Raw genomic sequence first — 16,362 nt, 5'->3', positions numbered from 1 at the left:
AAGCTGGCTAAAAGAGATAAATATATTCAACACTTACCACATCAGATTCCTCGCTGGTGGACAGATACATGTTTATGAACGCGTGTGTGTGTGTGTGTGTGTGTGAGAGAGAGAGAGCGTGTCACTCCACCCAGTTGCTCTATAAACAGTCCCAGAAGGGGTGGGGGGGGTCTGTTTCCTGCTCCTGCCAGTTTGAAGTGATATTTTACATTCTCTCTCTTCCCCATGCCGGTTACTCCTCTTTACCCACAATCCTCTCTGTCTTTCCCACGCTAAGAAAAAAACCACGCAGGCCGTCCCACAAACACACAAACCCTCAGACGACAAGCGCATGTGTAAACACATACATCATCCATAAGATCTGAGGACGATTATTTGTTTTGGAAACACAATGAAGTATGCACAGGCTATAAATAACGTTTCACCAGACGTTGTTTGAATTCAACGGTCAAATATGTTTTTTTGTTTTGTGAAGCCATGATGTGAACTCTAAACTGCTAAATGAGCCATATCTTCCTAAACTTCTGATAAAAATGATCAAAAACATCAATGTAAAGTTTTCTGAGAATCATATGTTTAGGCAGGAGACCAGATCGAAGTATAGACATTAAGAAAATTAAGAAGTAAATGCTAAAGCTATAACACCTGTTAAACATACATGTGCATGATAATGTGCGTGGTTTTTCGTAAGAATGTCACAAATGGGCCAACATGAGTAGTTTTTTTGCAATCCATTAAACTGTAAAAGCCAGATCAACCACAGATGATTTAAAGATGCAATTTGTCAATTTTGCTTCTCTGTCTCCGTTTCAAACAGAAAGATGCAGTACTTTACATACTTATCTTTACATGTGTTGAAGTACAATGATGTCTAACTGACATTTCTTGCAAATTCATGTTTTTCGTGAACTTGCTTTAAAAATTAACCTGGTTATGGTAACTGTAACGTTTAATGTCCTGATTTGTGTTTTGAAAGTTAGAGAGCTGCCTGTCGTCATTCATTACATCACTCATGCGCACACACACAAACATGCACACGTACTCGTACACTCACACACACAGAAACGCATGCATACACACATACACACACACTAAGTTATTGTTAATCTGGCTGTGTAGTTCAGTATGTATTGATCGAAGCACTGCGGTTTTGTTCTATTAGAACTTGATGGATCAAACGCACAAATACAGAAATACAACACAGAATAATGGCACCAGAACTCCACCACTAACTATCCAACCTGGAATTCATAAGTATTTTACAAGGTTAATGGTTTTGTATCTGAATCATCAAAAATGTACAATTATTAGCAAAAAGCAATAATGAAGGCCAAACACTAAACCATTGATGTGAAAGTGAGATGCTATGAATACATACACATTTAGGCACCTCATAAAGTAGTTACGAGTAGTCATGAGATTGTGTTGAAGTGTCTAACACTATACAGCTCATGATACATTAGACAACTTGTTGCCAAATACAGTTTAAAAACCAAGTTAGTCCTTTATCAACCAGTCTACTGATAACAAACAGATCATATACAAAATGACGGATTGACATCAATAACACACAAAGAGATTTCAAATGCTTTCATGAGTCTCGTCACACACATTCAGGAAAGACACAAAAAGGAACATTTATGTAAGTGTCAGCACTGTCTTACCTTAACTTTCTTGGACATGCTCACTCAGCCATAGTGAGAAGAGAAGACTGGTCTGATCTCTCGGAGTCTGATCAATAATGCAGGCGTTGGATCAAATGAGCACAGGTAGTTTCTCTTTACAGCCCGAGGAGGTTTACACCAGCTTCATCACACTCATTCAGCAACAGAATCAAGATAATGCTGATAGTACAATCATAACATATTGAGACTGATAAAAACATCTATGTTTTATATCATATTTGAATCAAATTAATTGATTATAATTAGGGCTGACAAACGATTAATCACAATTAATCGCAGCCAGAATAAAAGTTTGGGTTTACATTATGTATGTCTGTGTACTGTGCATTTTAATTTTGTATTTATAAAAACATACGCATTTATTTAAGAAAAATATATAATTTTAATATTAATAAACATTTACATATAATTTAAATTATTGGCAAATATACACAAATACATGGAAGCATTTTCTAAATACATGTTGTGTACATGTATGCGTTTATAAGTACCAAATTAATATGCACAGTACACAGACATACATTATGTAAACACAGACTTTTACGCTTCGCTGCTGATATGAACGCAATTGTATCAAATCGCGGTAGTGAACCGCTATTAATGACGTATACTTTGGTAAAAATGTGTGCTTGTGTGTGTGTGCTTCACACTTTCTGACAAGCGTGAGCGTGATATTTACAATACAGTATTTATGTAATCCAGTACAGTAATCGCTGAATATGTACCAGTACCACATAGATACACGCAGAGAGGGACACAGGTACCTGTGTGTTTGTGTGTGGGGGGTTCTCTATGTGTAGTACTGTAGTTGTGTGTTTTTAGTAATGCCAGCCATCCATGCTATGTATTTTTTTGTTGCAGAACATCTTGGACATGGATGGAGCTGCACAGCCTCATGAATGTATTTACATTGATGAGGCTGGTTTCAACCTCAGCAAAACTAGACGACGGGGTCGTAATGTAATTGGCCAAAGGGCAATTGTGCACGTCCCGGGGCAGCGCGGGGGAAACATCACATTGTGTGCCGCCATAAGTCTTCGAGGGCTACTACATCATCATGCCAAACTAGGTCCCTACAATACGCAACATATTCTCACATTTCTCAATGCACTTCATGATGCAGTTGTACAGGACCGATCGGAGCAGCCCAGGCTTGTTGTTGTCCGGGACTGGTTCACCAACCATAATCAATTCGAAGTTGTATACTTGCCCCCTTACTCGCCATTTAGTGTTGCATTGAGCTTCACAGAATGCTAACTGATGAACTGAATAAAAACAGTGTTTTATATAAAGTACACTAGTGTGTTGCTGCTAATCTGAAAGTGTATTCATATGATGCAAGTGTGTATCATTTTGTCATCAGAGTGACATTTTGACAAAGGATTGTTAGGTTTTGATAGCAGAGTTTCAATTGGACATAGATGTGAATGGTTTATTTCCCAGTGTTGTGTCTTGTGTGTAAAGTTTTGACACAATGAGCCGAAGTTTTGCAAAACGTGTTCAAGCAATGGACAAAAACTGTAAGAGCATTTGCAGTACAATCGTAAGACAGACGAAAGTGCTGTTATGTACCGAAGCTCTGGAAACAAAACTAACGTTTAAAAACCGTAAGTGTATAAAAGTGAAGCGATCAATGTTATGCATTTTGCCGCCTTCTCCTGCGCTGTCGTTACGAGCGACAGGGTAAACATCTGCAGGCTTGATGACGCAAACGGCATGCGGGTCGGACCCAAAAAATAATCATATGAACACAGTCCAGCGAGGGCAGGGGGAGCAATCAAACTAAATGTGAAACCAACCTTATTCAAGTACGATTTTTTAGTAAAATCCTTGAGTAAAGTAAGAAAGTGCTAGATTTATAATGTCCTTCAGTATTAAAGGTCCGGTGTATGAAATGTAGCGGCATCTAGGGGTGAGGATGCGAATTGCAACCAACTGCTCACTCCACCCCTCCCCCTCACTTAGGAACACTACAGCGGCTCTCACAGAACTAAGATGTCGTCTAGTTTTACCTTATTTCCTGAGAGAGATAATGAAACGTGTTCTGTAGAGCAGTTTGTCCGTTTAGGGCTACTGTAGAAACAACATGGCGAATTCCATGTAAGAGGACCCGCGGTGCACTGTAAAAATTTCAAGTTGTTTCAACGAATTATTATTTAGTAACTAGTTCCACAGAAATTTACGTTCACTCAATTTCTTTCTCCAAAGTGTTACTTGAATTGTTATTTTTTAGTTGGCCCAAACTTGACTCGAACATTAAAAAGTATGTTTGCTCAACTAGTTTTATATAGTTCATTCAACTAAAATATTTTATTCTGTAATTTTTTTAAACTGCAGCAAATTCAGTTAAAGTTTTAGCATTGATTTGATGTGTTTTATGTTATTTAAACTAAGATTTATAATTTGATTATCATAACTTCACATCACATAAAAAAAGAAGACGAATGCATATAATCGCCTTTATTTGCCTCAAGTATATGCAGAGACATTGTATTTAGATAGAAATAGCTCATTCTAAGATAATAAAAACATAAGGCTTCATTATGTAAGGTCTTCATACACCTCTGACATAGTTATGTATATTATATTGCATTTCTGTCAATAGATCCTCCAAAAAATACTTCAGTATTGTCAACCTCGATTATATAGACAAGTTGGCTTGAACATTTGTAAGTCTCTATTTTTATCTCTCTTACACATCATGGTTCACTGTGCTCCTATTGGCTTCTCAAACCAACATTGTGATCACGTGACCTGTTTTCCTCTCCCAGATTTCCAAGATTTATGTCAATTCTAACAAACCCCCCCCCCCAAAATCTATTTCCCATGACATCAGCGTGTTTGTCAGTAATATACGAACATAATGTTAAACAGTGAGAAAATCAGAGACAACAAACACATGGTGATAACAATAACTCAATTCCCCAGGCTGGTTATAAAGCAACAACATGAACTCACCCAGGACACGTTCTTACTCTTGGGTGCTTTGTTCATGACAGGTGAGATGTGGAGGAGAGACGTTCAGCCTCATGAGGAGGATGAGGTGGTCCGTACGGCACCCAACGACTCTCAGGTTATTTCAAAGAACAAGTACCGAATACGAACAAAACTGCCGGATGAAGTTCTGCTATTAGCATGCTGTTCTCCAAGACATAATCCATATTTCCATCTTCATCTTTGGGAGAACGTAAAAAAGGAGTTTCTGTCACCGTCTCTTGCGTGTTAACAATAATCATCAGCCCGGAAGATTTTCACACTTATTATGCAAGATCCCACCTAGAAGACCAACAGAAAGCCACCAATCAGACGACAGGTGTTTGATGGACACACCCACTGTTGTTCTTACGGTGATTTACTGTAGATCCTGTACGACATCAGGTGCGTGTGCACCATGTTGGACACATGTACTCAGCTCAGTGTTCAGACTTCAGTGTTCTGGATTATTCCCCAGGGTCTGTGTGTGATCTCTCTTGTTTTGCTTCTGATGTTTAATGCAGTAAAACATTAGCCAGGTTTCCATTACAGATTTGCGCAAAACTTAAGTGATATTTTCTAAACGTCGATAAAAAAAATATTACGTAATGACTGCGTTTCCATTAAATGATGTTGTGCGATAAAAGTGTATTTTGTTTCTACTCGCGATAAGTCGTTCTAGCCGTACTTCTTCTTTGCACATTTATGGCAGGTTTCAAACCAACTTTAGTGCGTAGTGCCACCTACTGTGATGAAAGATGAAAATATAAGAGGAAATATAGACATTTCTCTTTAATTTCTATTACCACTCTGTTCCTAATAAATCTCCATACTGCACTCGTTTTCCTGCATTTGGGCCATCATGTAAGATATTACTCCATGTGAATTCCCTACATCCTATCTTTCCAAATGTTCTGCCAAAACATACCGCCAATGGTGACTTTTTTGTACGCCACGTGACTTGTAAATACGACAAAAAGTGTTTCCATTGCAGTTTTGCGAAATATGCCTTTATCGTATTGCCTGAAAAAACACCTCATGCGAGCGGTAAGATACATGGGAGTTTTTGCGAAATTGACGTGTTTCCATTGGCCGTATTTTCAACGCGCTATTTCAATTTTTGCACATTTCGAAGGGTAATGGAAACGCAGCTAATACCGACAGAGAGAAAATTTGGACTTTCCTCTTGCCATTCGTCATATTCAACCTACTGTAAAAAGTTTTCTTTATAAAAACTAGGTACACACATACATTCATAGCATAAACTGTATGTAACTGAAAAAAATCATTAAATTGGTTTACAAGTACACTGATCAAATCGCAGATCATCACAAATCAATGTGTACAACTGAACAACTGAAACACGCTGAGGAAAATGTTATTGCTGTGAGATTTGATTTGACTTCTCATTTGAGTTTCATGTACGTATCAGCTTAGTCTCAGATGTTCCTCCTAAAATCGCTTCGAAGTAATAGAAACAGAATCAAATGAGAGTGTAATTATTGAAACACATGAAGAGTCTGGAGGTGTAAAATGAATGTAGATTGTAGCGGTAAAATAATCTGGATTTGTGTTAATTCGATGAGAAATGTTTGAGTTCATATTGAGATCTTCAATAATATTGACTTTTGATCGCAGACTTGACAAATCTGAGCTCAGTTTGACACTTTGTTGACATCTCTTCTCAAACTCCTATGACAGACACATTTTTTCTCTAGGAGAAATATCTGAGACGCAAAGGAGACGTAACGTTTCCATTTGCTCTCTGTTGAATGTCATTGATGTCTAGGTGAAATATCTGCGACAATAAAGAGATCTCAGATAACAGACAGAATCTCAGCGGGTATGAAACGTGTCGGTTGTGTCTACATTTATTCCGACACTGTCTTGTGTTTTTACTTTAACACCTCAACTCGTCTCTCTCAGCCAATGTTCTGTTCTCAGCATGTACAAATGACAAACCAAATGTTGTGTCAAGCCTGACAAAATCTGCTACATAAACCCTTTCTATTTAGAACCTCATAACATACAGAAGATGATTCTGAACATACTAGATCTACAGTTTCAGCACCCCTCTCTTACATCAACATACATCTCTTCTGTATTTTCACATGCCCGAACTGACCGACGTAAAGCGGTTTCTGCACATCAACACACACGTCTCCCTATAGTTTCTAGTGTTGCTGTAGTGCGTCACACGGGTCAGACACGACGCAATCGTTCAGACTCTGATGCAACCATCCGGAAGTCTCTGTGAGTCTAGAGGCCCTTTGGGTATTGACAGGAATGTGTTCATACATGGCCGAGAGACCCAACATCTCTCTCTCTCTCTCTTTGCGTTATTCAAACTCTCACTTTCAGTCTCCTGGAATCACCCCAAACACCCAAAAACACACTATTAGACATAATCGTTCTACCGAAACTTCTGTCATTGTATATACTCTTGTAATGGCTTTAAGTGAGAAACAGACTTTGTCATTTTAGACAATACTTCCTTTGCAGAAAAAAAATGTTTGCATCTGCGCTCACTAAGACACACAAATATGAATTTAGGTGACATTATGACATCCCAACTCAGTCTCACGTGGCATGGTAACGCAATTTAGAAAATATTGGTTTGTGTTCATGGACACAAATTTCCCCTTTTTTATGTCACTCGGCAAAACTTTCAATATACATAGGGTTTTATACAGCCGTGGACATTTGTTTTCCCCGTTTTTATGAATTTACGATTTATAGGTACGATTTTTGTTTCATTTTTGTAGGACATTTTGGTTTCATTCTGTGAACTACTAACAACATTTCCCCCAAATTACAAATAAAAATATTGTTTCTATTTGCAGTAATGTCTTGTCTTCATGTGTGTTGTCATGCTGTCAGTCTGGATGACTTTGTGTCACTCCTGAGGTTTGATTGTGTTGAAATTCAACAGACACTGGACTGGAATGGCCACAATACATCTAGAAATCTTTTTCTTAAATTTTTTTTGACCTGATATCCGGGTAATTCGTAGCCATTTTTCTGAGATGGCAATGCCACACCCATGAGAAAAGGAGAATTTCACGTCAGAAAGAAGAAAACGGCGCGACCGGTGGTTTCACTGCCTTCTTTTAGACGTGACGTAAAAATACGAATGTGAAATATGAATAAGTAAAAGATAATGTTTGTATTTTGGGTGGTATAGCAGATCTGATTTATATATGTTAAGCTAACACACATTTATGCCCTCGTTGGATATTAATCCTGGCTGGTGGAAAGCAAATGAAACGCGCTTCCCGAGGCGTTATCTCTACATTCCCGGGACATCTGAAAGGGTGTTTTCTGCCGCGGGTCTAATTGTCAACAGGCTCCAGACTGTCACCACAACACGTAAACATGTTACTTTATTAAATAAAAACTACAAGCTTTGGATTGGCCTGCTATTTTTATTTGATGAAAAAACTTTCTGACGGAAATAAACTTTGCTGGTTCTTCTGTGCTTTCGTTTTGTCATAATTTGTTAATTATTTAAGTTACTTTCTTACCTGTTTATTTTATGCTTTGGATTTATATTATTTTAGTTTTTCTCCATTGTCCAAAACGCCGCAGGTTCGTGAAAATGTGATAATATGTGAATGCAGGTGCTGTTATTGATGTATTTGTTATGCTGCTGTTTGCATGTTAAAATAAATCTGTGAAAAAAAAGTTTGTATATTTAACGTGTCACAGACCCTCGTCAACTGTAGCTGTGTCTCATTTCGAAGTCTGCGTCCTCCAGATGTCGCATGCGAAGGCGCATGCGGCGGACAAACGCGACCTCCGGAGGACGCATTCGAAATGAGACGCAGCATGTATTTTTATTTAATTCCAATTTATTATTAAAATCCTATCGGTTAAAGTTTAATGTTCGGATAACGAGCGTCGGTTCTCGGTTAGGGAAATTAACCGAAATGAGCATCCCTAAAAAACATTGACCTCCATTGCATGAACACAAAACCACAGACATTTCTCAAAATATCTTCTTTTTTGTGTTCCACTAACCAAATAGGGTGAATAAATGATGAATTTTTATTTTAGAGTGAACGGTCCCTTTAAGCTTCACACGATGTAGATGTATTTCTTCTGCTGTAGCCTATTTTGTGCTCACACATTTAATCTTGCGAGAGGCTGTTGTGAAGATCCTGACTCGTTCCTGCAGTAGGTTGTGAGTTTTATAACACATCTCACCAGCCCGTATTGAGGTTTCCACTGATCAATGTATTTGACTGGTATGAACGGGACACATTTCCTGTGGTGTTTTTCATCTTCATAATGCTCTTATAAACTGGTATGTGATCACATTGATATCAACGTTTGCCTGCAGGTCATTTCTGTAGAAACGGGATTTGTGTTTGTGTGAGAATGACTGAGAAAACGTGAAGCGCCCTCTAGTGGCTCTTTGACACCTTTAAGACTTTTGAGACAAACAATATTTGTACTTTTGTTTTATGTGCACACATTTCCCCGTGTGTTTATGTATCCTGCAGATGAACTCAACACTCTTTAATAAGTAAAAACACTCAAGATACCTTACAAGCAGAAACACGCGTGTTTTTAGCCTTTTTATTTGTAGTAGGTGCCATTTACACAGAATAGTGTAAAAACACTTTTGTGTTTAAAGTAGTAAGACGAAGTTTGATGGTACGCAGTATGATGCCAGAGTTTAAAGCTTGTTTCTTGACCAGCTTCTAAAAACACAACGCTCAGAATGAGAGATTGAATAAACAGCTCGAAATCAATCACAAAAGACACCCGTCTGGTGTATAATAAACAAAATGACACAAAAGAAATTCAGTTCACACGTTATTTCACTATTGTGGCAGTGCAAAACTCTCAATCGTTCACAGAGGAATAGTTCACCCCAAAATGACCATTTACTCAATTCGATCCGCTGAATACAAAGAGACTCTTTGGAGCGTGCATGCACACCTTGTAAATCTCGTGAAATTAATGGGTTATTCCCTTTATTACACATTAAAGCACTCTGTAAACAAACCTCTGTGGCCGTCAGCAAGCAAACGTATATCAGGATGGATACATCTATATATTAGGGTTACTAATGAACTTTTTTTAAATATAAAAATAAACTAATAAACTTTTATATCGTCATAATATTTTTGTAAGATACTAACATGCAGTCTGCTGGAGCGACAAACACACACAGGTTTATGATGGTGTATAAGGACATGACCTGTGTATCTGAATGTGTCTGTGTCTATCTATTCCTAATAAGGCTGAAGTATCTCTACATGAAGTGAAGCAGCGCAGAACACAGAACAGACACAAACACGGTGTTCCTGCACGAGACGTCTGCTTTATAACGCACACTTATACACGAACACACTTCCACACACAAACAGCCAAGTCTGTGCACCGTTTGTGTCTGTTGGTTTAGTGTCTGAGAACCTAAAAGAATAACACAAATCAAGCAACAGGCAAACGTGCCAAATAATCTGCGCACATACTGTACATCACTGCACCACTGACATCCAGACATCACAATCTCCTCTTAAAAGACAAATTTAACAAACACATGTATGCACAAACTGTGTCCGCGTTAAAAACATCGACCAAAGCCTGATTTAAGAACCAAAACCAAGCATCTGCTAAAACTGTAAATAAACTTTAAATACTCGTTCACGTGTTACCCAACTGTCTCACCTGTCGTACAAAGCTGCTGTCTGAGGCTGTGCTTCCATCTGAACTCTTTAACCGTCCTTTTCGGCAAACTCTTCTCCAATGAGACTGAAATAAAGAGTATAAATCAAAGACAGAGACTGTTAAAAACTCTAATATAAATATATACTGAAACGTATAAGTAACGTACAGTTTTATAGTAATATTAAATTGTAAGCCATGTTAAAAGTGGAAAGCAAAAGCGTTAAGAATAACAAATACAAAACAGCAGTAACAAAGCCAAATCAACTCCAATGAAAAAATACTGTACTGTACTGTATTAACTATAGTGAATTGATAAACTGTAGTATCTGCTGTATTATACTTTAATATTTACTGTGGCAAATGCGGTAAAAACACTATAGTATCTAGAAATATTACGGTAACACTTTACAATAAGGTGCTATTTGTTAACAGTTAGTTAATGCATTAGCTAACACGAACTAACAATGAACAATACTTCTACAGCATTTATTAATAATATTTCATGTTAGTTTAAGCATTTACTAATACATTATTAAAATCAAACGTTAATGCAGCATGAACTAACATTCACAAGGATTAATAAATGCTGAAAAACTAAACTGTTCATTGTTAGCTAATGTTCGCTAATGCATTTACTAATGTTAACTAATAGCACCTTAAAGTGTTACCAATATAATAGTTAACTATATAGTAAATACTAGAAGTACAGTACGTAAATTGTAATTACAGTAAATACTAGTAGATGCATAAGTATTTTTCTTGTGGGAAGTTTAGGCACTAATATAGTCTACATAACTATAACACGTATCAAACACATATTACTCAGAAAGTAATTTATCAACACGCGCGCGCACACCTGTGACAGGTGAAACTGTACTATTGATGAAAGAGGATGAGGTGAACACATACCTGTAGTGCAGGACTCTCGCAGGTGTCCAGGTGTTTCTCTATAGAGCTGCTGGGAGTTTTAAACATTTCTCGATTATTCTCAGCTGATGTTCTCGCGCACGGAAGAGACAAACCGCGGCCATCAGTTCTGCGCATGCGCCCGGCCAAAGTTTAAAACAACAGAGGAAAAGACAAACTTCTCATGGCTTTTCATAAAACACTCACTGAGTTGTCTGTCCGCACACTGACTGAACTACTGAAATAAAGTAGCTGCAGCCGGTAACACGCCCGCCCGCACTCACACGGGGGGGGGGGTTGGGGGTTATGTGGGGAGAGAGAGAGAGAGAGAGAGAGAGAGAGAGAGAGATCAAATGCAAATATGTAAATCACCCCAGCATGAAACAGCTTTAATCTAATATGAAAACAATAAAAGTTGAATGTCGAACGTGTTTTAGTCATCCCTTTTGACTACTGTTAAAATAAAAAAAACATGGTTTTGTTATTAGTCATGGTTGGTTACCAGAAAAAAACATGGTTCATTTCGGTAAGGGACATATTGTCATGTAAACCTCAAAGACTCTAAATAAAGATGCAGAGGACACGTTTTGCTTTATGTGAGTATAAAGGAGAAAAACTATAAAAAAGTGCATAAAGAGACATTACCAACCTAACGAGTGGCGCGCCACCTGCCGGTTTACGCGGTGACACGCACGCGCACGCACGCACACACTCCTACATGTTCCAGTAAATGATAAAAGGCAGTCAGTAAGGGCAGATTTAGAAACAGTCTGTTTGGGTTTCCTGCAATTGTCTGAGTAAAGAGCAGAAATGTGACAGTGACAGATTCTGTTAACACTCCACAATCTCTACACACACACGTACAGACAGTGGCTACAAAATCATTTGAATACTTAAGCTAAACACTGCTTTAGAAAAAATATGCAACACATTTTACAGGCAAACACATTTCACAAAGGGCACTTGGGTTTGAGACAAACAATGAAACGCATTATGTTCAATAACATACACAAAATAATCTGTTTCTGTTGCTATACACCAAAAACGGAGATAGCCAGCTTCAGGTTTTGTTTGTCTGTGTCAAGTGCAGTGTTGGGTGTAACTAGTTACCAAGTAATTAGTTACTGTTATTTAATTACTTTTCACTTGAAAAAGTAAAGTAAGGGATTACTCTTGTTTTTTCTGTAATTTAATTACAATTACATTTGATGTAATTAAACTAAATACTTTGTGTAATATATGTGTGTGCAATAGTGGAATTAACATAAAAATTCAAAGTCTAACTTTAAAATCCGTGCTTTAATGTATAATTCTCACATTTGTCATACTTTGGTCAGTTAATAAGAGTACTTTATGTAGTTTATATTATTTATTTGAATGAATTAAAAGAGCCGTTTCATGTCTATCCTTGAATCACTTAACTCATCAAGGTTGATATAGGATATAGAAAGTAATTAGTAATAAGTAATTAAATACTTTTTGGTGAGAGTAATTTGTACAGTAATCTAATTACACTATTGAATATGTCATTGGCAACTAGTAATTAATTACTTTTTCAGAGTAACTTACCCAACACTGGTCAAGTGTCACACAGTCTCGGTTTTGGTAGTTCGGTTATGCTCTTCTTTTCCATATGAATAAACTGTATTTTTGGAAGAATGAGGTATATGTTCATGACTGTCTCAACTACAAACATTTCAATTGCTTAAAGTAACATATGTGTGAAAAATATTCATCTTTTACATGATATCTGCCACGAATACAAGTACCTGGTGTTTTCCATAAAAGGATTCTATTTTTTCCCAGACAAAATGTGTACAAATGCTCAAAAATAAAAATAAATCACCAATTGCATGTTTTGCAATGTTTTAAAATGTCAATTGAAGCTTGTGCTCATATCGAGCGAGTAACATCATTGTGGTCCAACCCAACAACAGGCCAACATTCTGCAGAAGAAACAACACGTACGGCCGCGGAGACTGAACTCTGATCATCTCAGGCATCTAAACAATCAGAATCCTATTCTTATTACGACAGAGCAAGATATGTTTTACTTTTCTAATTCAAAGAGATGGGAGCGAGCTGAGGGCCACATGCCACATCTCAGAATTATTAAATTACATAAATGTTAGAGCAGTGGTTCTGTATACTGGTTTCAACGATCATTTTTAAATTACAATTATATATTTCTAGGCTCCAAAATAAAATTGCATTATTATAATATTTTGTAATAGCTGCTGGTAACCAAGTTCACATGATAAAGCACACACTCTAAAAAAATCTGTAAAAAATAGGGCACAATATACTATATTAGTATTCATTTTTTCAGTTGTTTTACCTGTATTTTACATTTTGCACTGCATTAAATTGCATTTTAGCATTAATGGAAATGTCCGTAAAATAAAGGAAAACGTAATGGTAATGCACTGGCATACAGTAAGATATTAAATAAATAAATAAATCATATAAAATAATAATACATTTATCAATAAATAAATAAATGCATTATGAAAAAATAAAAAAATACTGTAGGTGAGATAAATGTGGTGAAACTATAGCTCCAGTCTCCCACATTATATATAAGAAGAAAAGTAAAAAGTAAATTTTACTTCTTAAAAGTAAATAATAAGACAATTCTGACCATTTCCACCAGTGAGAGGTAGAGGAATATTCCAGCAGTGACGGTGAATATCCAGCGCTGAACCTCCAGCTCAGATGAGATCAACAGACCCGTGTAAAGACCCATGAACGCAGTGAGCGCGCTCAGAAAATTCATCAACTCTGCACATTTCACAGAGAGCCCAGAACTGAGCAACACTGCGAAATCACCTACACACACAACCATAGATGAATCAAAAGAGTTGAGAAATCAACGCTACAATACTGTCATAGTGCAAAAGGCCCTTAGAACCGTCACTGTGTATATAGTTTAATGTAAGCCTAACTGTGTCCAGTAGAGGGCAGTACACCATTGTAATTCACTGCCGGTATTGCGTCATTCGGGGGTTGAGCTGCAGCGGTAGGAAATGGCAGAACTGCGCTGAGAGCCGGATGTTTAGTCCATTATTCTCTCTTTATGGTGAATCCGTTTAAGTCAGAGTGCGTCTAAGACAAATAACCACTCACTCGATAACTCAATCTCTCACGTACCCACATACTTCAACCTACATCAATAAAATTCACCTGCTTATTGGATTTGGATATAACCTGTATGCTATACCGTGCTGTTGTACTCATGTCTAAACCGGAGTAAAAACTTGTTCAACTTCATACTGTCTCCCTGAGTCTTGGTCGACATCCTGTGGTGAACGCAATTTACTACCAGATAAAGTTACCATTATTACCTCTTCCTTCTTAATAGTCATCTCAAAAATATATGTTTTTTACATTTTAGTATATCGTTTTACACGATAAACAATATATTATGACATTTTATATATTATATTACAATGTTTTATATTTAAATATATGCTCTTATTATTGAAAGTAAATGCATGTAACACAAACCATATAAGATGAATATATAAGAAATCATAAATTATCCATTTAAGAATTTAACCCTTTCAGTGGACAGCGATCAAAACGGCATTTCTTGCATATGCATGAGTTTTAATGACAAAAACACATCATCCACTATAGGGCGGCACTGAAGAGTCATCTTACGTACAATCACATTCAAATGGAAAATTAAAAATATTTAAGTGTTGTTTTTCATGCCATAAGAGAAACAAAACCACGTTTGGAGACTAATCCTAAAGTTATCATAGTTCATGCATGAAAGGGTTATACAAGACGCAAGTAATATTTTAACTTTGGGCAGGTAGGTCAGGCTTGAAAAAACGTTGTTGATACACCAGACTGGAAACTGTGCAGTATAGGTAGCTCTGGGTGTGGTAGTACGTAGTATGACGTTGTTTCGTGGAGTGGTGTAGAAGCGACTGACCCATCTCGTGAGGGATGACACAGGACGGCCACTGTAGTGGTGATTCCAGTGTGTGTGTGTTTCTGCGTGTACTAATTATAAGTTTGTAAACATTCGGGATGCGCGCGCATCTTGGTTGCAGAAAAACCCGGAAGATAACGACTAGAGAATTACACGGATACGGTATACAAAATAGTTAGACTTAGAAAGATTATAGAAAACCTTACCTGAAATAAAATAAACACAGATCCGGATGATTTCTTCAGTCCAGCCTGTTCGTTTAATGATTTGTTTAGCTTAAACTGGCATATTCAACGACGGTATTCCATAGGAAATAATACCATAATTTTTGCCATTCCTATTCTGACATTCAACAACACAAAAACACGTTTTTGAATGAATTGTCTCCTCCGTTTCACTCATTGCTGCTTTGTGTTCTCTGCAACCAGTATGTGCGCACAGCTGGCAGTGACGTAAACATGACGTTGACTCCAAATTGGTCTTCTTCTTCCTCCAGTTTTATGGCCGATCACTCACTGGAGTATTATCGCCACCTACTGTATATCCTGGGTGATGAAACTGAATTGTTCTGTTACTGTTGTTTTATTTGGAGACGTGATGCCCCGCTCACCCAAGAGGATTATAGCCCGTGTTTCAGATGGCGCTGCGTCTCCAGCTCCTCCATCTTCCACACTAGGCTCCTCAACCCCCAGGATGAAAAGCATCCCATTCTCAAGCACTATATCCTATCCTCTAATCCTGTACTTTTTAAAAAGGTTAACAGAGCCCTATATATCCAATAATCACTCAATCCCTTACCTAAAATGGCCATACCACTCACCCGTCTATCTTTAACATTACTAAGAAGACTATTTTGTGCTTCTTTGTACCTATTACATTTAACAATACATGTTCCACTGTTTCTAACACATTACACTCTTCACACATACCATTTTCATGCTTCCCTATTCTTGCAAGTGTAGAATTTAAACCTGTATGCCCTAGTCTAAGCCTGTAAATCATTACTTCTTCCTTCCTACATCTCCCATAACATTGCCCTTTTCCGACTTTTTTCCAAAATTATGAAACCATCTCCCTTTACTACTATTATCCCGCCTTTCCTGTGGCCGGTTAACTGCGGTTACCACTAAATCCTGCTGAAACCGAGCTGGCTGCGATAATGCAAGGTATCGTTTA

General features: G+C 37.4%; 2 protein-coding genes across 6 annotated transcripts in view; both read right to left on the bottom strand.

Annotated features, from left to right (window-relative positions):
- The window catches only part of cacnb2a (calcium channel, voltage-dependent, beta 2a), a 37,041-nt gene extending 25,588 nt beyond the window's left edge, over positions 1-11,453 (bottom strand). The window contains exons 1-2 of one of the 5 annotated variants that reach the window (XM_057333298.1): positions 11,247-11,453; positions 10,338-10,421 (exon numbers count right to left, since the gene is read on the bottom strand). In XM_057333298.1, coding sequence (XP_057189281.1) covers positions 10,338-10,421; positions 11,247-11,381 — 219 coding nt within the window. In that variant the 5' untranslated portion in view covers positions 11,382-11,453. Of the gene's footprint in view, positions 1-37; positions 202-4,643; positions 4,962-10,337; positions 10,422-11,246 lie in introns of those variants that run through there. The other 4 variants (XM_057333386.1, XM_057333630.1, XM_057333714.1 and 1 more) reach the window with 4 other exon arrangements.
- Positions 11,454-13,111: 1,658 nt separating this feature from the next.
- Positions 13,112-15,890, bottom strand: LOC130550601 (zinc transporter ZIP12-like). Its single transcript, XM_057328127.1, is given in 5 exon segments — positions 13,112-13,246; positions 13,885-14,072; positions 15,187-15,200; positions 15,202-15,257; positions 15,762-15,890. Coding segments are annotated over 5 exon segments (522 nt in total).
- Positions 15,891-16,362: the final 472 nt, after the last annotated feature.

This window comes from Triplophysa rosa, linkage group LG1 (assembly GCF_024868665.1).
Source record: "Triplophysa rosa linkage group LG1, Trosa_1v2, whole genome shotgun sequence".
NCBI classification, from domain to species: domain Eukaryota; kingdom Metazoa; phylum Chordata; class Actinopteri; order Cypriniformes; family Nemacheilidae; genus Triplophysa; species Triplophysa rosa.
Note: the sequence above shows the minus strand (reverse complement) of the source record. Positions and strands in the feature narration are given on the sequence as shown.